At 38.3% G+C, this 23715-nt stretch overlaps 1 protein-coding gene across 3 annotated transcripts in view; it reads left to right on the top strand.

Annotated features, from left to right (window-relative positions):
* Positions 1-22330, top strand: part of eps15l1a (epidermal growth factor receptor pathway substrate 15-like 1a) — a 40209-nt gene extending 17879 nt beyond the window's left edge. For 2 of the 3 annotated variants that reach the window (XM_079808046.1, XM_079808047.1), the window contains 8 exons: positions 2356-2461; positions 2689-2739; positions 9049-9185; positions 9277-9337; positions 12111-12193; positions 12383-12473; positions 15206-15411; positions 19247-22330. In XM_079808046.1, the coding sequence (XP_079664172.1) occupies positions 2356-2461; positions 2689-2739; positions 9049-9185; positions 9277-9337; positions 12111-12193; positions 12383-12473; positions 15206-15411; positions 19247-19393 (882 nt within the window). In that variant the 3' untranslated portion in view covers positions 19394-22330. The remainder of the gene's footprint in view (positions 1-2355; positions 2462-2688; positions 2740-9048; positions 9186-9276; positions 9338-12110; positions 12194-12382; positions 12474-15205; positions 15412-19246) is intronic. The other variant, XM_079808048.1, reaches the window with a different exon arrangement.
* Positions 22331-23715: the final 1385 nt, after the last annotated feature.

The raw sequence follows: 23715 nt of genomic DNA on the forward strand, positions 1-23715 counted from the left end.
ATCACAACAAACTGGCAAAATAAAAGGGTTATAAATGTATCATTCATATATTTCTACATCACTATTGAATATCTATACATCTGTGTTTGTGGAATGAATGGTCTCTTTTATTTGATAAACACAATCCAGAATCCACTAAAGTACACACTAAGTTACTTCATTATAGAGAAAACAATACATTAATAAAAAATATATAATCATAAGTTATGACAAAAATATATATTAAAGAGTGGATTGTTACAAAAATTGCAATTATACAAATAGTAATAGTAATTATTGAAAACAATCTTTGGACTAATTTGATCAAATCTAAACATGTTAATAAAAAGGTACAAATTACTTTGTGTTCCTATAAAATACATTCAATTTTATATGATTAGATTTATATTTATAATATATATGAATGTAAATAAGTACATATAGTCCTACACAATTTTTTTTATTGTAAATGTAATGTGCAGCTTTTTAATGAAACAACAAAGATATGAGAGAACAAGGTAGGCTTTTAAGAATCTTTCAGTGCACAAAATTATGATAATATGAAACGCTTCAAAACAGAGCAGCACAAACCTTTCTATGTGCACAATCCTCTTATGCGCATCCTGGGTGCAGAATGATGCGCTTCAAGCAACATGAAGCTGCGTGAGTGCGCATTGAAAAGTTCACGGCACAAAGAGAAGAGATGTTGAGCGCACAAATCCAAGTTTATAATGTATATCTGTCTGACTGACTACTGTTTCTTAACAGTTTTAAATTCCAGGTATTGTGTGTGTGATGCTAATTATAGTCCTTGTGTTGTCACCTGGTAGCGTGTACAACATTGTTCAGAAACAGCTAGATAAAAGATAGTCATTTTATGCAAATCCACAGCCCTTTCAAGTATTATAAGGGGAATGATAATGAAGAGAGTTTTACCGTGCTCCCTGTCCTAACCAGACGCGCTGTTTGAATGCTTTAGATGGCTTTGTACCAGCAAATCACATCAGAATGATTGCTGAAGGGTGATGTGACAATATATTATTCTGATTATTTAATTATCACGACAGACGGAGCGGCACGAAATTTGACGGAGACGGCCGCCTCGTAATTCTCTATGCAGGAAAAACCCTGAATACAGTATTAATAGTAGTATATAGCCTTTATTCGTATGCATGATGATCTGCTCAGTCAGGTTTGTTCCATTAAAACCTTTTTTTATTTTATTTTATTTATTTACAAGCTAATTTTTTTTTCTAAATATGTATTTATATGAATCTATAATACTTGTATATATTTGTGTGTACAACTAAAAAAGTTTTATACATACAGGTAAAATGATTTAATAATAAAAAAAGATGAAATATTAATAGTAAAAAACATTTGACACATTGTATGTGTCTAGGTGGTATTTATTTATTTACATTTTTATTATTTTTATTATTATTAATTTAAATTTTGAAAAATATATACTTTTTATACTTACTATAAACACATAGAAATATGTATTTGTATGTACAACTAAAAATGTTTGTTGTTATTATTAACATTTTAAACACACACACACACACACACACACACACACACACACACACATATATATATATTTAGATTTAATTTAAAATTATTTTTATAATAATTATAAAACACACACGCATATTTATATACTTATTTATATTTATTTATATATATATACATATACACACACACACGTTTTATATTATTATTAATGTATTACATTTTTTTAAATATATGTTTAAATAAAAATTGTAATAATAATGCAAAAACGTATATTTACACACACATGTTTTGTATTATTTATTATATATTATTACTATTTATCATATCTGACTGAACTAATGCTCATATTCTCATACTGTCACTTATAACAGATCGTGTTTTTCTAAATTAAGCTCAATAACCAGAACATTTCTGAACAAGCAAGAACCTCACTCCTCATGTGATTGCGATTGAATTCCTGTGGACGTTCTCTGATTTCTGATGGAGAACTTTGCTTGCTTTTCTTTCTGAATTATGCCTCGCATGCAAAGGTACAATTTGGAAACCCAACACTGTTAACAGATCTTCTTATGTTATTTGGAACAGCTGAGGTGCTGGCTTAAACTGTAATTTGTAGGCACAAAATGACTAAAATTTATACTTCAGGGTTCTTATTTCAAGTATTTTTTCCACCACTTTTCATCTCATTTGAGCCGAATATTTTCGCCTGGACCTCTAACATAGTGTTGGCCTACTTAGACATTCCTAGACAAAAGCTAGAATTCTAAGTCATAACCATAAAATGAATGTGACGAGATTTCTACAATGTCTTCCAGAAAGAAAACACTCTTGGCTAATGGTAATTTAAACGCATTACAGGAGGACCCTTTCAAAGTGAAGACCACTGTGTTCAACAGCGCTCCTCAGGAGATGCACACGGACCCCTTCCAGTCTGAAGACCCATTTAAAACAGACCCATTCAAAGGTTGGTCGTGTACTTTCTTTACTCTTTCTCTTTTAATCGGCTCAAATTAAATACTTCTCTTCCTTAGCGAAGGGTCTGGATGCTATACTAACAGTTAAGTTGATTAGTTAGGGTTCACCATGGCAATAAGTAAATTCCTGTTGTGTGTCACATTTGTGGGGCCAAGCTTTTGAAGCCTTTGCGATGTCTACTAAACGCATCTCCCTCTTTCTTTTTGTTTGTTGTAGGCGATCCATTCCAGAATGACCCATTCTCAAAGCAGCCCTCGGCAGTTGCAGGTATCCTGTTCAATATATTTATGTGTATATTAGGAGTTGAACGAGGCAGTGGGCGGAGCTAAAGAGTCACAAGCACACACACACACGAAATACATCATGGCATTATCCCTGCATAACTTTCGATTCACTATACGTTCGTGTTGTTTACATTATATACACTTACGCGCCGATTGCCAAAAAAACACAGATATTTGATGCAGTTTCACTCATGACCAGGAACAAACAAACACACTTGCACAGCTCCGGAAAAACAAACTACATCCACTGTTTCCTTAATGCTGGGTTATTTGGGAAGCTAAAAACAAAATGTCAGCGCTGCCGACGGTTTGCACGACGTGCGCTTGCGCTTATCCGGGAGAAGTGCCCATACAAGGAATTTCGCCCTTTATGATGTCATACAGGGCCATACTCGGGGGAAAAAACTTTCCGAAACGTATACGAATCCTGAAGGAGCACAGAAATACTCCGTCATACGTCCAACTCATTTTGGGAAATTTGGGCCATGTTAAGCATGAGAATCTAACTCTTTAACAGTGTAAATAAGTCAGAATGCATGAAAAAGCATTAGATCCCCCCTTTAAGAGAATAGGGACAACCATTTTAGGCCATGCGCCGGGTGTGCCGACCGTTTTTCCCGTTGTTAAACTAGCAAAAGTGGACTTGCGACGTGCGTTTTAGCTCAGATCGTTAATATAGGTCCCAAAGACTTGGGGTGCTTTCACACTAGCAGTTTTTGTGCGTTTGAGTTCGGTTGAATTGACGTCAGAGTTCGGTTCGTTTGGATGATGTGAACGCGGCCTTCCGAATTTGGGTGTGTACCTGCGAACCGTACCCGAGTCCGCTTAAAAAGGGTGGTCTGGGGTACGGTTCATGTGAACTCCGGTACGGTTCGCTGCTAATGTGAATGCAAACAGACTAAATCGCGAAAGTGAACCGCTATTAATGACGTATGATTTGATAAAAATGTGTGTTTGTGTGTGTTTCACTCCCTTTCCTGGGAAGCGTGACTGATGTACTGCAAGCAGAGAGCTGTAGATCTCATTTCTACTCGTCTTCAGTGTTCTTTAGAGCATTTGCAGTACATTCGCGGCAGATAGTGCCATTACATACTGAAGCTTTATGCTGCGTTCACACCAAACGTGAATAGAGCGTCTGGCGCGAGTGATTTCAATGTTAAGTCAATGGAAAGGCGCGTTGACGCGCGTCTGGAGGTCCCGCGGCGCGGACGCGAAATGGACGCGAATTGAGCGTCTTGCGCGTTACACGCGAATGGTGCTTTTATGTATTCACGCGTTTGAAGCGAATTCGCGTCTGACGCCCGAGTTGAAAAATTTGAACGTTGGTGTCAATTCGCGCCACATTAACCAATCAGGAGCCTGCTCGCTGCGGTCAAGTGGTAAAGTGACGTGATGAGAAACCCTGCATAATTTAAAAATACAACTTTTGTGTCACAAAATGTAGTTTTAAGACTTTTTCAGGTGATAATGTAGTTGTTTAAAGCTCAAATCTGTGGTTTATTTATAAAGAGAGTGCCTATTTAAAAAAAATTATCTTGTGTTTTATGACATATTTCTCCTTGAGTGCCTTGAACTTGAACGCTGCGGACGCGCGAATGCATTCAAAATGTTTGCGCGTGAAACTAGACGCGGTAGACGCGATTTTGATGCTCAATTCGCGTTTGGTGTGAACGCAGCATTAGAAACAAAACCAACGGTTCAAAAACAAAAATATAAAAGTGAGGTCCAGGCAATCGAACCAAGTGTGAAAGGCTGAATCCGAAATCGCCCCCTATACCCTTAAATAGGGCACTATTTGAGGCGACAGCCATTTGTAGTGGTGTTCGAAACCATAGTGGACGTTATTGAGAGCACTCATTCAATCCCACAATTAGGGCTGGGCGATATGGCTGAAAACTGTATCACGATATAAGTGTTTCATATCGGTCTATCGATAATTATTGATATGTTTTATGACCCATTTAAAATAAGGACCAGGAGAAAAATATTTTACATTTAAACATTTTTATTTTAAACTTAACCTTCCTCTGATTATAACCCCCTCAGTTATAAAGGCAGAAATGTCAACACAACCATGTAACACTCAAATAATTAAAATATGAACACAAGTTTAAAATCACAATGAACACTTAAAGGGTAAGTTCACCCAAAAAAGAAAATTCTGTCATTAATTACTCACCCTCATGTCGTTCGACACCCGTAAGACCTCCGTTCATCTTCGGAACACAAATGAAGATATTTTTGTTGAAAGCTGATGGCTGAGAAAGGCTTCAGATAGGCCTCCATTGGCATTCAGTACATTTACACTCCCAAGACCCATAAAAGGCACTTAAAACGTCGTTACAAAGTCCATCTCACCACAGTGGCTCTACAATAATTTTACGATTATTAAAATTATATAATCGTAATTATATAAACCGAAACCATAGTGGACGTTATTGAATGCACTCATTCTATCCCACTTTGCACCGCAATAACGAGTGTTTACAGCTGATGTACACACAGCGGCTGTCCGAATTCGCTCACTTGTTTTCATTCACTCCTTCAAGTGAACTGTACCAGTAGACTAAAGTAGGGAATAGTGATTGAGGGTTTAGGGGGCGATTTCGGATTCAGCCAAAGTCGAGAATAGCACACACGAACGAGGCGCGCGCTGTCAGCGGAGGCTCGCGCTGTCTTGGTGGGGACGAGGGTCAGATTTATTAAATCCAAAAAACTGCCATACTGTCGAGTTGACTTGTTTTCCTGTTTTATCATCAATTTCCTCGCTTGCTGCGGCAATAATTTTCCACTTCTCACTCCGCGCCGGTTCTGTTTACTGAAGAATTAATCCAACACGAGACAACTATATGGCGCAACCAAACAAGATACAGTTACCTGATTGGCTGTTAGCTTGTCAGTTTCTACATTGCTAGGTTACCAGAGAGCGAGTGCACTTGTTCATGCAACCAAACTTGCTTCACAACCTCTGGTTTCTTCCGACGAAGAAAAAAAAAAGATCAAACGTTTTATCGAACACATTTTTTTTATTGATATCGATTATGTGTCTATGGCGATACATATCGTTATCGTTTTATCGCCCAGCCCTACCTACAAAGCACCACTATAACAAGTGTACAGCCGATGTACACACAACGGCTGTCTGAATTCACTCACTTGTTTTCATTCACTTCTTCAAGTGAACTGTATTAGTGGACTAAAGTAGGGAATAGTGAATGAGGGTTTAGGGGGTGATTTCGGATTCTGCCTCTCGCCACCTACTGGCAGTATTAGTTTCTTGTTTAGAGTATCATTTCATAAAAAAAAAAAAAATTTTGAGAATCATATTTTGGGGATAGTTGACCTGAAAATGAAAATTCCATCATCATTTACTCAGCCTTTTTGGTCTGTAAATATATCTACCGTAAAACTTCAAATAATAGCCGAGTCCCAAATACACGCCTGTCTCTTTTAAACGCCTGGTGTGACGACAGGTTTGGGTAAATAAAGGCCGGTCTCAAATAGAGGCCGGGTCTGTTTTTTAGTATCGGGCTGTATTTGATCTTCTCAAACCCGTCAGATCGTCTGTTCTATGTTTTGTAGGGCTGTAATCAACCAAAGAAAATCTTGGTCGACTGAAGTCCTGAAATTTTCGACTAAAAATCGACTAAAAATGACGTTAGGAAAAAAAAGTTAAATTAATTAGCTGCGCACTGTGCGCAGTACTTGGTAGCCTTGTTGTCTGCATAAATGAATATAAATAAACATAAAAAACTAGTAGGCTATTTGCAGTATATTAAATAGTTTTTGAGCTGATTATTTTGCACTGAAATGAGTCTGACACACGAGTCTGTCAGCTCTGACAGCGGTGCATCACGTGCACCTGCGCAATATCATAGCCTATGATTTCCCAAAATATAGTACTATTGTCAACTAGATATCATCACAAGAACTTTTGAGGAATATGCAACATAATTTAGACAATTGTTTTTGTCATATGTATTATAATAACTGACAGACAGTATAATTTCAGCCGCTCTGTGCAGCTCGAACATAGGATCAGCTGAGCTCAGCTTCGCGGCTGAGACACGAATAGACTATTAACTTAAAGCTTTTACTCTTAAACACAAAAGGCACGTCCACTTTAATAAAAAATGAATATTTATTAAACAAGCCAGATCAAGAGCAGAAAAAACGCTCTCACAATTAAATAAATAATATAAGTTACAGAAAACTAGCCTTCTTCAATCTGTCTCTCTTCTCCAGTGGGTTGGGCTAATCCAAAAGTGAAAACAATGGGGGTGTTTTGAAGACAGACTGTTAGATGTGAAACAGTGGTGCTCTGAAAACACCCCCATTAGCAATTAATGCTTTCCACCTGTTGAAATGAACGCGGCGCGGCAAAACTGATGAAATGAACGCGGCAAAACGGACAGTACAGATCCACTTTTGCGGCACGACTGAAGCGTGGTGTTGTGACGCTTCCCCTCATGTGTGTGTTGATGGGCGTTCCTCAAGTTTACCGCTATGGGCGTGCGTTTGAGCCAGCGGGGAATGAAAAACAAAGGACCGGCGAGAGACTTCTCTTCTTCGCCAGTTGGTTGGGCTAATCCAAAAGAAGTGAAAACAATGGGGGTGTTCTGAAGGCAGACTGATACCTGTGAAACAGGGGTGCTCTGAAAACACCCCCATTAGCAATTAGTGCTTTCCACCTGATTAAATGAACGCGGCGCAGCAAAACTGATGAAATGAACGCGGCAAAAACTAATTAAATGAACGCTGCAAAAAATCGACCAATCAAAATTTTGGTCGAGCCATAACGTATCGACCAATAATCGACTAATCGACTGGGAGATTACAGCCCTAATGTTTTGATTAAATTTCACGTGACAGACGGAACCGTTCATGAAGGACTCATCACTATGGCAACATAACAAAGAGGTTAACGAACTTTCAGTCTTCAGTTTTTCTTAATTCTCTCAATACCACCATGGAGAAAAGTATAATTTGACATTTAAGCTGACAGTTGTCAAATTTCTAGCGTGGGTAAAGCTGGATACGGAGCGGCTGAAAAATTCCTTTAATGCTTGCGCGCAGACGTGCGCGTGTGTTTGTGTGTGCGAGGGAGAAGGAGGAGATATATTTCATTAACTCTGGGATGTTATCCTTAGGTATGTGGCCTGACAGTAGCTTCTGATGGAAGCGAGGTTCACCTTATCCATTGTTTCAAAGAGGGAGAGCCGTGCGCATCTGGGCGGAGCTGTTAGTGCGAGCAAGGCAGGCAGAGTTAGCGGAGGCTGGAGAGGGAGAAGTGGAGGAGGAATTCGCCCATGAACTTGAATCAAGAATCGCGGGGATGATGATAGTGATGAATATAGTAATTTTCTATCACATGATTGCAGTTGTTTTACAGGGTAGCCTTCATTCTTTCTTGTTGATGTGTTTCGGGCAACAAGTTCATACGCTCAATGGATTTTAGCTGTAACTTATATTGTTCTACTTCTGCCCATTGCTGTCACATTGTTTCGTTTTTTGTGCTGCCAATAATCTAAGACATTTCTTACATTAAATTATTTGTTAAACACATTCGAATTAATTATAAATAAAACGTAATATAATGTGGTAACCTCAACACTACATCTCACACTAAATTAAAGGCCTGTCTCTTATAGACGCCTGTTTCAAATACAAGCCGGTGCAGTTCGGCGATTTGGGTAAATAGAAGCCCGGGCTATTATTTGAAGTTTTACGGTAAATACCAATTCAGATGCAGGTTCTGCAAAAATGTTGGCTGTTGTATCCTAAAAGTTTATCTGTAATAAATGAAATGTCGAATCAAATCAAATATTTATTTCTAAAACAACTTTTTGCAACGGCTTTTCTCATTTAACATAATTTCTCAGTCAAATTTGATTAATTCATCTGCATGTAACTAATACGATTAAAACTTTTAATCGCGTGACGGCCTTATAAATAAATATAGATCATTTAAAATACATTTAAAAAATAATAAAAGCCATGTAATGATGCATGTAACAGTTCCCATGCCAGAAAATGTTTAAAATGCCAATATTTCATTTCTGTTTATGAAATACACCACGATTCTTGCACAAAGCTTCATGGTATTGAACATCATGGTCAGGTACCTTGACACAGTTCCCCCTTAGTGATAAATGAGGCTTTCAGTTCCCCAACTCTCATAAAATGTGGCCTGAAAATAGAAATATGATAAGATAATATAATGTAAATGATGATGATATTTAAATGCAAGAAATTCCCCTGGACAGTTACATTTATCTCTAAACTCTCTCAGATCCTTTCGGCGGAGACCCTTTCAAAGAAACCGACCCGTTTAGGACCTCTTCTGAAGATTTCTTCAAGAAACCCTCAAAGCCGGACCCCTTCAGCAACGCCGATCCTTTTAGCAAAAGTGCCACTCTTCCCTCAAAGGTACCCTGGATATCAACATCATCACATTAATCCCCTTCAGGTTTGAACTTTTGACACGTCTCCCAACCATCTCCCTTCTTCTGTTTTTTAGAGTCATCATTTCTCAAGTAACGACCCCTTCAGCTCCACCAGCCCCAAACCAAAAGGCCAAGGTACCGTTTGCACGTCTCTCACTTACTTTGCTGAATCATATCATCCCCGCCACTCCCTTTCTTTGAAGGTGCTGAGCAAAGATTAGCGTCGTCGATTTTTTGCACACAACATTCTTGAACCTGTGAAACTGATCTGGCATCAGCTGAAAATGCCTCGTTTTCTCTCGCAAACGCCCTTGAGGGACATGCTCGGGGTGCATTACACAACTCAAGCAAGATGAAACTTTAACACCTCTTGCCCACACTGTTGTCTTTTTTACAAAGACCACTCACAGAACAATTTGAGAGAGCATGTGTGAAGAAGCCGTCAAAAGAGTTCCCATGCTATACGTCCGCTTGAAGGCCCTTTGGCTGCCCCAACTATGTGAAATTCCTCTGCAGTTTCAGTAAACAGTTAATGCAGCATTGTTGAACGCTGAGGCGATGCCAGGAAATGCTCAGCACATTTTTTTTTAAACCTGTGGGTTGAAAGTAAAAAACTAAACTTTGATGCTCGTCTTGTTTTTGTTTTGAATTTTTGAAATGGAAAATTAATACTCCTAATTGATTGCTTCAGTATGCTTCTTATTGTTATTATGTTACTATTGTGGTTAAGGGAAGGAGTATATATTTAACCACATTTATTGACCTAAATAATGGAATAAATGTCATTTATTTATTAAATTAGAAATTAGTCAATAAATGTCTTAAAATAAATACTTCAGAGACCCTTGACCGTTATTTTAAATGATAATAATATTTCACAATATTACTGTTTTTACTGTATTTTTGATCAAATGAATACAGCTTTGGTGAGCAAAAGAGACTTTCAGAACCATAAAAAAAAAATCTTAAAGGGATAGTTCACCCAAAAAATGAAAATTAGCCCATGATTTACTCACCCTAAAATCATCCTAGGTGTATATGACTTTCTTCTTTCAGACGAATAAAATTAAAATCGGAGTTATGTTAAAAAAGTCCTGGCTCTTCCAAGCTTAAAGGGTTAAGTTCACCCAAAAATGAAAATTCTGTCATTAATGACTTACCCTCATGTCGTTGGACACCCGTAAGACCTCCGTTCATCTTCAGAACACAAATGAAGATATTTTAGTTGAAATCTGATGGCTGAGAAAGGCCTCCATTGGCACAATGCACGGTTCACTCTCAAGACCCTTAAAAGGTACTAAAGACGTCGTTACAAAGTCCATCTCGCTACAGTGGTTCTAAAATAACTTTATGAATCGGCGACAATAGTTTTTGTGCGCAAAAAAACCCTAAATAACGACTTGCATAGTGATGACGATTTCAAAACATGGCCTCGCGAAGCTTCGAAGCGTTATGAATCAGCGAGTCGATTCAGCGGTTTGAATCGCCAAATTTCAGCAGTTTGGCGGTTTGACACGCGATCCGAATCATCATTCGGCTCATTGATTCATAACGCTTCGAAGCTTCATGATGCCGTGTTTTGAAATCGTCATCACTATGTAAGTCGTTATTTAGGGGTTTTTTGCGCACAAAAACTATTCTTGCCGATTCATAAAGTTATTTTAGAACCACTGTAGTGAGATGGACTTTGTAACGACGTCTTTAGTACCTTTTAAGGGTCTTGAGAGTGAACCGTGCATTGTGCCAATGGAGGCATTTCTCAGCCATCAGATTTCAACTAAAATATCTTCATTTCTGTTCCGAAGATGAACGGAGGTCTGATGGGTGTCGAACGACATGAGGGTAAGTAATTAATGACAGAATTTTCATTTTTGGGTGAACTAACCCTTTAATAATGGCAGTGAATTATGTCGTTTTTGAAGTCCATAAAAGTGCATCTATTCATCATATAACTACCCCACACAGCTCCGGGGGGTTAATAAAGGCCTTCTGATGAAAAATATCCATATTTAAAACTTTATTGTCTAAAATAGCTAACCGGCGGATTGCCGTACGCATCGTTTTACGACGAAAGAGTAACCCTTGACCCTTGACGCATGCGTATTGACAAACGCAGAAGCGCAGAGGATAGAGCAAAACAAAACGTAGCATCGGGGGTTACTCTTTTAGCGTGAGTCGACTTACGTACCGCTGACCGCTGGAAGCGAATTATTTTAGTCTATAAAGTTTTAAATATGGATATTTTTCTTACACAAACGCGCCACTTAGCTTCAGAAGGCCTTTATTAACCCTCCGGAGCCGTGTGGAGCAGTTATATGATGGATAGATGCATTTTTAAACGACACGACCATTCACTGCCATTATAAAGCTTTGAAAAGCCAGGACATTTTTAATATAACTCCGATTTTAATCTGAAAGATTAATGTGATATACACCTAAGAAATAAATTTAAATTTTTGGTCGAACTAACCCTTTAAATATTATTTTAAATAAATTAAAAAATGTATGCTCATTTTAATACTATAGTGAATGATCACTGAAGTATTTATTTGGCCACTTTTATTGGCTTATGTTTTATTTAAATACATATTTTATTAGTACTTTAATTAACATTTTTGTGATAATAAAAGTGGTTAAAAAAAATCAGTGACCTGTCCTTGAACTTTATAAAAGGTTTTTTATTTAAAGTACTATCGAGATCAAGTAATACTGAAGTAATTTACCACTTTTATTCACAGAGAACAGTGGGAACAGGATAAGACATACCCTCAAATATCATATCACATAATTTAGCATTTTCTTGACTTTTAATACTATTACAGGCTGTTTTGAAATACATTTTTGACATACTGTAAGATGCGTTTTTCTGTGGCGACATTGCCTCATTATTTTTTTCTGCCGATTCCAGATTTCTTCGGTACTTTGGACCCGTTCGGGAGCAGTTCGTTCGGCAGCAATAGCGGTTTTGCGGATTTCAGCCAAATGTCGAAGGTAGTGATCACCTTTCATTTGTTAGGTTTGCATCTTAAGCATAGTGGAGCTTCACTTTCTCATGCGATTGCAACATGACATTTATAAGATGTCGTTTTGATTGATGTTCCACTCATAATTTGCGCGGTTTGCACCTTATGTGTCTGATAGCGGCCCTCTGCTTCTCCTTTCCGCTACGATTTAATACAGGGCTTTGTAGAAGACCCCTTCAGCCGAAAACAAGACATGCCAGCTCTCCCGCCCAAGAAGAGCGTGCCCCCACGGCCCAAACCACCCAGCGGTAAGCGTTTAACCTTCATCAAGCAAACGGTGACCCATTTCGAAAAGGTCAATACAAGGTGATTAATCAAACTAGTTTTTAGGATCTCAAAGTAAACGATTACGAAAACTATACACAGCTGTTGTGCCGGGAACCCGGTGCAATAAACAACATGTAGACAAAACAAGCCATCTAAACAACCAAAAGATCTGGAGAATGTTGTTTGGGTGGATCACTTTTCAAAAAAAAAAAATCTTCATAGTGCAGCATTAACATCTCTTTGAACTAGTTATTTGTTAGCAGTGGACGTAAAACAGCTTTGAACAGAAAGTCGTTGACCTCAGCTCACAGTTTCACATTTTAGAAGTCTTGGTACTTTCAGACCAAACCGAATTTTGACAGTCCATAATGATATCTAAGACATCCTCGCTCTTCCTCCATTGCTTGTCAACAGGAAATAGAGGTACAGCCTTGATATGTTTGGTTAAGATGTACATTTTTTTTAGTTTTCCAGTGCGCAATGGCGTGTTCTTATCTCCGTCCAACTCCAAAACGGCGCATAAACAAACCTGAATGGAAGATAAATTTATCACAAAATGAAACCTGCGGCGTTTCCTCTCTGCAGTCGGCAGTTAGAGGAAAAGGCCAATCTGTGCAGCTCACTCTTTAGTTTTTTTGCAGCGGCATGTTTTTTTTTTCATCCTAGAAAACAAGGGAGTGTTTTCCTGGTGTAACCGAGGTTTAAAGTTGGGTATGGAGGTTAGAGAGAGAGGTTTGTTCGGTGTGCTCAAGGTGGTATAGCTAACATGCTTCGATGATCTGCGGTTAGCTTGCACTGCCAGCATTGTATGCTGATCTACACACCCCTCCCCACTTCCTCTCTCTCTGTGTGTGTGTGTTTACACACACTAGTGGGTAGTGTGGCCTATCTGCCACAACTTTTCACACTGTGTATTTGACATTTTCCCCTTGTTCTCCTCTGTCAAAACATATTTCAAACAATATAAGTGGCGTTAAATAGTTTATCCCATCATATGTTGATGTACAATATATGTTTCAAGCAGTAACGTTATTAATGGCAATGGTATACTAAAAAAAGAAAAGAAAAAGAAAAACATGTAAAATATGCAATTGACAAGCAGTATTTTGCTGATTAATTCAAAAATTTGTTTTTCTGGTATTACTTGAATTTTAAAACGCAAGCCAAAATGATTTAGCAAAATTGAAGATTCTTTTATTTCTCTTAATTCAATGTATAGTTAAAGAGCACTGCTTGTTTTTTGACCTCTTTCCCTTAGCAGGGTGGAGTCTTTTTTTGCGGTTTAGTATTCCGTTTACTGACAGAAAGAAACTGATTGCTGGTCTGGTATAAATACAGCCCTATTGAACATGCGGTTAACACCTTTAGAGGAACCAGCAACCAGTTTAAAGTTCTCACGAGCAAGTGAATGCCAGTCTCTGCAATGGTGCAAGAGAGGAAAAAAAAGAAGTATTCATAAGCATTTTTTTAATCCGAAGATCCTCGCAGGTTTGCGATTGCGCAAATTTCTATAATAAGCAAATTGCTTGTGCAAGGATTTGCTTTCCTATAAAACGAATAACCGCGCTTGAGCCATATTTAGTGCTCTTGTTGGGTGTTGAAAGAGACCGACATGTCAGTGTTGTTTTGCATTGAGTTACCGCATCATACACGCTTGAACCACTGTGGGTTTTTTGGTTGAGCTTGCGGAAAGATATATGTGCAAATGACAATTATTTGATTATTGTTTTTTCAATAATTGAATATTATTAAGAGTTACACTACCATTCACAGGTTTTGGGTCGGTAAGATATTTAAGAAGTGTAAGATATAAGTCTCTTCTGCTCACCAAGGCAGTGTTTATTTATCGATCAAAAATACAGTATTTTGTTATACAAATATTATTACAATTTAAACTGTTTTCTATTTCAATATATTTTGAACTATAATTTATTCCTGAGTTTTCAGCATCATTCCTCCAGTCTTCAGTGTCACATGATCCTTCTTACTGCTTAAGAAACATTTATAATTATTATCAATGTTGAAATGAAAATCTGATGAATGGAAATACTTTTTTTTGTGACATTTAAATGTCACTTTTGATCAATTTATTGAGTCCTCGATGAGGGTTGGGTATCGTTTGAATTTTAACGATTCCGATTCTTATCGATTCCTAATTTCGATTCCAATTGGGTAAAAAAACCTTAGATATCAATCACATTTATTATTAGGCTATTATTGCAGAAAAACACTTCATTGTAGCTGAACACAATGAACAAAAATCAACAGGCTAGCAACTTTTGCCTATGGTTTAACAATGCCATAGCAAAAAAAAAAACCTTCAAGCGTTATTAAAGACAAGTAAACACTCAGTAATTCAAAAAAGAACAAATAAACATATTAGCCGTTGCACAAATAAATACAATTGAACAAAGATAGGATTGAAATAAACATTTTCAGGTTGGTACAGAAACTGTAATCAAATGTAAAATAACACTGCACTTTGATAAAATATAGGCTATACATTACAAATATAGTTATTCTGCCTAGAACAGCAAGTGAATTTTCTCGTCTTTTGTTGTTTGAATAACGTCATCAAGAAAATCTGCCGTCAACGACATAACAAGAGTATTTTGACTGCAGGAAATTTCACCTAGCACAACGGAAATGAAACGCATCGGATGGTTTAGACACTCTGTAAGGCTTTTCAATGAAAATTGCTATTTCTCAACAGGTAAAAGCACTCCTGTAAACGTGCCGGGATCCGCCGATTCGGCCAAGACGAGCGATCCCTTCCAGCCCTTCAGTGCCGACCCCGGCGATCTGTTTCAGAGTAAAAAGGGGGTGGGAGACCCGTTTAGTGGCAAAGACCCGTTTGCTCCATCTGCCTCAAGTAAAGCCTCTAAAGACTCTTCATTGGGTTTTGCTGACTTCAGCTCTGTAAGTTGAGCTTAGTGATACTCTTCTCTTGTCCGGTCCACTTGTTTCTTTCCAAAATCGAAATAAACCCAACCAACAATCCAAAAAAAGTGCTTTCTAGCGATCATCAGTGAGGTTTCCTAGAGCAGACCGCACCATTGGCTTCTGTACCGCTCAGTATGTCGCCTTGTGCCGGCTACTCATTTATTTTCCTCCATGTCTGCAGTCCATCTATCTGTGATTAACTCACCAACGCACAGAATTCTGGATAATAAGCCCTAATCAAGCAGCCAGACATCATCTCTCTCTTTCAGTGACTCAAATACAGTTGTTTGTGGCGCACATGGCTATGATGTCATCTGTCGTTTTGCTCAGCACTTGCATGGGCTTGTGGGAAGAGGAGCAGTCGCACTTGGTGATACCAAGCGTCCTCGGCTAAGCTAATGTGGCTGTTCTTCTGTGACTCTTTTTGTTAGCTTTTATGCAAATGTGTCTTGTTTTTTTTGTTTGTTTTTTTGGCGGAATGTACTTCGAATCAAGATGAGATACTATATAGTTTATGCAAATTTTAGTTGGATGGTAAAAATGTAGTATCTTGCAAAACAGGGTTTTAAAATGATCAGATATTTTCCTGTTCACATGCAAATTTAAGTGGCCTACAAAAAAAGTCGATGTGAAAATGTCAGTATTTTTTGCTTAGTTTGCATTTTCTCGATACCCAAAAGAATGTCCTCTTAAACAAAATGTTGCTTTTTATACGACATTTTTTTTATGTTGTCAGTGTTTTAGCTTTATTGTCTGCAAAATGGACCATCTAATTGGCTCCTAAAAGAAACCTGTTTTGCTAGCGTCAGTGTTTAAACCATAATCAGTGTTCCCAGTGTCGGTATTTTCAAATGTCATTAATGCGAAAGTTTGTTAGCTAGAACAAAACGTCAGTGTTTATAGTTTTATTGTTGTGTGATGTCAGTATTGTCGCTTCTTTTTTTTTTTTTTTGTCTGCTAAATGAACCGTCTGATTGGCTCCTAAGACTGTTAATTTTCTTGCATCCTGAAAGTTTGTTTGCTCAAACAACATCAGTGTAATCAAAGTTCGTAATGTCGTCTCCTATTTCGTCTCAAATTTCAATAGTTTGTTAATTTGAACAAAACAGTATTTGTTTTACGGATGTGTCTGTTGTCAGTATTTTCGCCTCATGGTGCGCAAAGTTGAACCGTCTGAACGTTGTTCGTTTAAAGGGGTCATGAATTACCTTTTTTTTTTTTTATGTATACTGTTTTCTGAGGTCAACTTATGACGTTTGCGTGGTTTTTACATTCAAAAACATCATAATGAATAAGTAATAGGCTATTCTGCCCTGGTTTTGAGGCTCTCTGAAAAACGCTCGTTTTTTATGGGCGTGCCGCACTGAAGACTTGGAAGAAAACGCCCATGGCTAGGATTGGATAAGATTTGCATATTTAATGAACGTCTGCACGCTTTGAAAGCGTGTGGGAAAACGGCAACCGGAATGATTCGCTCGCAAAATGTCTTTATCAAACACAATGATTTATCTCTCATCCACCTGCGATTGATTGGAATGTTATTTTTGTATTACTTGGCCCGCCCGATCGGTGGATATAACGCGAAACGCGCGCGTGCGGTGTGTTGCACTATTCCTGTCGTATACAATATAGAAGGCACAGCATTGTGTTATTATCTCAATATGTCTGCAAATCCAGTCTCGAACCGTGTCTTGTTTACAAACGAATCCGTGGTGAAATGAAGCGAACAAACGCGCAATATCTTACGCACGTGAGCTGGATTTTCATTAAAAATAAAGTTCAACCACTCATTCCTAATATTAGAATCCGAAGGAAGCTTATGCAAGGGCAATATATTACTCTCTTCGGCATGTTTATTGCTAGGTAGCGCAATCTGTTTTGCTCCACGAGTCGGTGGGCGTGGGTACAGAAGCAGTCGTACATATTTATCTGTTGAGGCGGCGTTTCGCCACACGATGACGTCAAGGGTCGACATATTCTGAGATCTCTCGTCAATAAAAGCTTTTCTTTGACTAACAAGTAGGTTTTCATCTCCGAAACTTCCTCAAGGGAAATTTGATTTCTCAATTCATCACCCCTTTAAACAAACATTAGTGTTTGTAGTATTTTCCCAATATCAGTATTTTGTCATCATCCTGCAATGAGAAACGTAAATTTTGCGCAAAACCTACGTTCATTCACTCGAACAAAAATCATTTATAGAATTACCAATGTTGGTCTTTCTTTCTTTTTGTTGGTTCTTTCTTATATCAAACAACTCTGCCTTGTAATGGCATCCTGCTGAACTAGCTCTGGTTCTCACCGTTCTCTTATCAGTCATCAGTTCATATCTCAGAAGTGTGGGCAGATTATATTGACATATCTGCCGTTTAGTAACACTTCCACAGGTTAGTGGAACAAGCATAAGCATTATCTTTATCTTCTCAACCAAGGTGTTTTCAGCTCACTTGAAAGTTGTTTTAGGAGGAGAAAAATGACTTGGGTCCATTTTCGAAGTTGATTAGGGGAGATCGTTTGACGTGGGAAGTGTCAGTATCACTACTCAGCTCTCAGGCTGTTGTTTTCCTCCGCATGGGATCAGTGTGCGCTCCATACTGCAAATCCGCTTGATCCTAGAGCCACAGTGTTTGACGTAGCATCATTTTCATCCGCCCTTCCTCCTGTCCTTAGTATCGCTGTGCATGACTTGGGTGCAATGGACCTGCTAAACCATCTCTCATTTACCATGTGACCAATTACCCCCTGGAAGAACGATGATTGCATTGTTTACAACGAAAAGTACGACTTTGTTTAACTTAATGTTTCCCACCCCACAAGATTTGTAGCTAGACTTTAAGTATGCGATAGTAGAACAAAAAACATGACAACTAATAAATCATTTTAGACTTCCAGGGTGGTTTAGCAATGCTCTCATTCACCTGTAGTCAGCTTAGTGTGCATGTTATGTTGCATATTTTACAGCTATTTATCAGTGTACCCGATTTGAAGCTCTCAATTGAAAAAGCTTTGTAATGTCTTTTCCTTCTGTCATTTTCTTGCTGCATGTGATCAATGCACGTTCCTTTTCCTGTCCTTGACATCATTGGCTATTTACGACCAATTAAAAAAGGTCCATCATGAGTCATCCAGTGGTAGTAGTCTGTTGGTGTTCAATCGGCATTTGTGTGCAGTTCGGTGGATGGTTGCGTGGTAGTTTGGTGTAAATCTCTTTTGTGTTTTTTAAATCCATTCCTCTCTTGCAGGAACTGAGCGAATTAAGGTAAGATCTGTCTGAAAGTGTGGTGAATCTTTCTTGTCTTTTGCAATCTCAATTGAAGAAGTCACTGAATAATGTGACCGAAAGTGTTCAAAATGAGCCATGCATGCATAAACTTTTCATTTGTATTTTGTACACATGCAAGATCAAGCTGTGCACTTTTGATTTGATGTAGTGATTTGATTTTAATGACATTTTCAATCTCTCATCAGCGGATATTGAGCAAATTGATTTCTGTACCATTATAAGCACCGAACCGATTTGTCTTCCATTGTTTGGACAAACAGATCCTTCCCCAAACTCACGTCATTGGTTAATTCAACGTCAAATGGATCGGTGTCGCTAATGGCACAGAAATTGCACACTTAAATGTTTATTGATGACTTCTAATCTCAAGATTTAGCATAACAAGTATTATATTATACATGCAAATATCTATGTACCAATTTAGGACATTTTAAACTGGATCAGTTCAGACCGCAACTTCAGTGATTCACATCCCCAATTTGGGACCGATGGGTCTTAATGTGGCGTGTTCCTGTTTTTCCGGCCCAGTTTGGTAATGAAGCCCAGCAGATGGAGTGGGCGAAGCGGGAAAGCGAGAGAGCGGAACGGGACCGGCTGAAGAGACTTCGCCAGCAGGAGCAGGAAGACCTAGAGCTGGCCATCGCTCTCAGCAAAGCCGAGATGTCCAACGCCTGACCGCCACCAAACCCCCCCCCCCCCCCCAGATCCACCCTTCTGTACACTACAGCGATGATTGTGTGTGTGCGTGATGGACCAAGATTTAGTACATGCAAGTGGGACACCATCCCTGACAGTTTCAACCTCTATCCTTTTGTGTTCGTGTGCAGGAGGTCGGCCTATGGTTTGTGAATCAGCTAACTCACTCTACATGCACTGCATTAACCTCTCAGATGGAGTATATCGTTTATTTAAAGCGTATTAGTGTTTGTGTGAATGTGCATCAACAGAGCCATGGACATTTAAAGACCACTATTGGTCTCTGCAGATCATTATCTCCACTGGTGGGGAAAAAAGGGACTGAAACCGCTAAGAAAGTTGCGGTTTGATCCTGGGTCGAACCAGAAACTTGAATTACCGACGCTACACTCCACCCCCCCCCTACGAGCCCTTGAGCAAGGCACTTAATTCCAGGTTTCTTCCCAAATTCAATCGCTGTAAGCATACTGTAAGTTGATTTGGATAAAGAGCATCTGCTAAATGATAACTTACTGGCTCTGGCTGTAGGCAGTATAGTACACACTGGAATTACAGCAGCGCCTGCAGACTAAACGTCTGTAAGGAGCTCTTGACGTGACGGAAAGCTGAACGAACGGCGGTGCGATTCTTCAAGAGCGGTGTTCGATTCAGAAGTGAACTTGTTTTCTTTCACAGTACTGTTCAGAGGAGAAGGATCAGCCAAGCTTCTACAACTGCACTGATTTCTTATTTATTTTGTATTTTATTTTACCATGTTAAAAGATTTCGCTGGTTAACCACTGCAGGACTCAACAGTAAGGTTTTTGGGGGCCCTCACGAAAAAAAGTTTTATTTTCCATCAAATTTTCCATCATCTTCAAAATGATAATTTACAAAAATCTGTATCGTTTTTATCTATTCTATTTATCGATTTATTGATTGCTCTGTTGTTCTAAATATCATTCTATCTACTGTTCTTTCATACTATCGATCTGTTGATCTATTGCGCTATCTCCACTGTAAAAAGTGACCATGCGTAATTGAAAAAATTAAGTTATGGGAACTTAATTTTTTCAATTACGCATGGTTTGTTCACTCACTTTTTTAAGTTAGGTCAACTGATCACTTTTTACAGTGTATCCTTTCATCTAAATTTATGTTCAAGATTAACAAGTCAAGATTTTCTGTGAAAAGGACACAGCTGGCCCACATTTATTGAGCCAACCTTATTGTTGAGTTCTGCATTATGGTCTAATATTTGGTTGCACAAACAAAAACAAATGCCTCCGTGAGGGAACTGATAACGGATTTTGCTGGTTAGATTTTTCGCCATCTTCGATCCGTTACCAAATTTGAATCGGCATAATCCGTGGTATAGTAATATAGCTTGAACCCGTAAATAAGCCCAGATGGAATATGTGAAACTTTTTTCAGTTTTTTTTTTATTTCTTTAAATGCGAAAATGTGTTTTAAACAGAGTCAGGATTACTAAACACCTTTTGGTAGCTGAAAGCACAATCAAATTAGCCAACATAAACTAATGCAGCGATGCGAACTCTGTGAATTTAGGCGCAGTGGATTCCATTGAAAAACTGGCAATTGCTGTTGTCTTTAGCTGCTTGCTTTGCCCTAACTTTAGTCAGTATTGAAGTTGACTTGGTGATGGTACTTCCTGGCACTTTTCAAACTTGTGTTTTTGTACGACTGAATTATCGTGCTACATATCAACTTTTTTTTTTAGCGTACCTGTTCTTTTTCAACTGGTACTATTAACACATTTTATCTGTGAATGATCTGTATTTATTCATCCAACCTTGGATCATTGGGATAGCCGTTTGCTCCTCACTTCGGTTTGAATCTGTAATGTGGTTGGTCATTACAGGTCAAATTTTTCTGCGTGATTGATGCTCACGTCCAACATTGTGGACACCGATATTGTGTAATGTTAAGACGAACAACTGTGACATATCTCAGTACACTGCTAACTTTCAGCTACGTCATCTTTCTGTCACTTTTTAGAAAAAAATGTGTTCCTCTTTTTTTCTTTACTCCCAGTTAGCTTGTGTTTTTTTGACCGCAAATAGCTGCCCGGCACTCCTTGGTCATGTTAGTGTCACACTAAACAGTGTTACTTTGTTTTACTTATTTAAAATGCGTAAAATGTATTAGATGGAGCCTAGCTCACAATGACACTCGTGCGGTGGTTTTTGAACCTTGGTCCAGTACTACACTAATCTTTAGTCAGTTGAGCGTTTTTAATAAAACCGTATGTCTTCAGGACTGGAATCGAAAGCCGGCATGTCCCAAGACACAGATAACATCAGTTTTTGGCCTATGAAGGGTTTTATGACGCAATATAGGCCAGGAGTGGGTTATTCATGCACAGGGGGCTTTGGTCCCGGCTTTTCTGCCTTTTACTGTTACAAATAGAACCATTCAAACTAAAAAACAAACCGCAAACATTTTGTTAGTGCTCCTTTTATGCTGTATTTGTCCTCTATACCTCCATTGTGCAATAGTTTGTATATTTTATTTGTTGTAATACCTGTACATTCATTTAATGTTTTCATATCCTGTTTTATTCTCCATATTTGTTCTTTTTTTTTATTAATAAAAGTGAATATTTTTTTAGTTACGGCCATTTTTGGGCATATGTCCCATAAAACTCGAGCTGAATGCATTCCTTTTTGGCCTGCCTTTAACCCTCGCCTGTGTAGATAAGAGCGATATTAACCAGATAGAGAAATGCATAAGAGTATACAGAAACCATGTATATTATGTGTTATATTTGTCCTAATATGATACTTGTAACTCGAAACATTTTAAGGATGTCAGACTGCATTGATAGTGATTTAGTGATGCTTGGATTCCTTTGGAAATGTTCATGCTCCGTATGTTGTCCCTTGATTTCACAGAATAAACAAAAGATAACATTTCAGACGCGTGTATATGTCACTCTATTCAATTCACATGTTCATCTCAAATGGTGGAACCCCAAAATTTATTTTTTACAGATGCTCTTTACACAAAATGTGTGAATGTCACTGCATTAGATCAAACCCTAAGGTTTCAATGTTTTTTTGGTTCTTTTTTAGTTTGTGTTTGTTGAACTTGTTGAGCTGTTCATTCGTAACTCATAGTGGGGAATTTTTTTTGTGCAGATTTTAATAGATTTTTTTTATTATGGTCTTTGTTTTCAAAGTAGTCTCACAAACTTAGCGTAATGTAACTGCACCTTAAAGGAACACTCCACTTTTTTTTGAAAATAGGCTCATTTTCCAACTCCCCTAGAGTTGAACAGTTGAGTTTTACCATTTTCAAATCCATTCAGCCGATCTCCGGGTCTGGCGGTAGCACTTTTAGCATAGCTTAGCATAGATCATTGAATCTGATTAGACCGTTAGCATCGCGCTCAAAAAATTACCAAAGAGTTTCGATATTTTTCCTATTTAAAACTTGACTCTTCTGTAGTTACATCATGTACTAAGACCGATGAAAAATGAAAAGTTGTGATTTTCTAGACCGATATGACTAGGAACTATACTCTCATTCCTGCGTAATAATCGAGGAACTTTGCTGCCGTACCATGGGAAAGATATTACGCAGCACTGAAAATAGGCTAACTTCCGTCAACATAACCAACGTAACAACCTGCTTGCACAAGGAGCATGCTTGGACTTTTTTCAGGCGCTGCGTAATATCATTGCGCCGCTGCACCCATGGTACGGCTCAAAGTTCCTCGATTATTACGCAGGAATGAGAGTATAGTTCCTAGCCATATCGGTCTAGAAAATCACAACTTTTAATTTTCTGTCGGTCTTAGAAGAGTCAAGTTTTAAATAGGAAAAATATCAAAACTCTTTGGTCCTTTTTATGAGTGAGATGCTAACGGTCTAATCAGATTCGGTTATCTATGCTAAGCTATGCTAAAAGTGCTACCGCCAGACCCGGAGATCGGCTGAATGGATTGGAAAACGGTAAAAATCAACTGTTTAACTCTAGAGGAGACGGAAAATGAGCCTATTTTTTAAAAAAGTGGAGTGTTTCTTTTAAGTAAAAACATGTCCATAGTTAAATCCAACGTAATCTCACGGTAATTTGTACATATTTTACGAGGTGGCCTATACGTTTTCATATGATTGGGTAGGTTTAGGGGTGGTCCTTCCTGATGCCGCTTTTTGAACAATCGTACAAATTTGTACGAGTGAGGTCGTACGAATTAGCCATCTCGTACAATACTTATGAATTGCAGTGAGATCGGGTTGGTTAAATCTGATGAACTAGTTCTGACAAGGAAACTGAATTCACACTAGACTGGGTAA

This window comes from Gobio gobio, assembly GCF_949357685.1.
Source record: "Gobio gobio genome assembly, chromosome: 24".
NCBI classification, from domain to species: Eukaryota; Metazoa; Chordata; class Actinopteri; order Cypriniformes; family Gobionidae; genus Gobio; species Gobio gobio.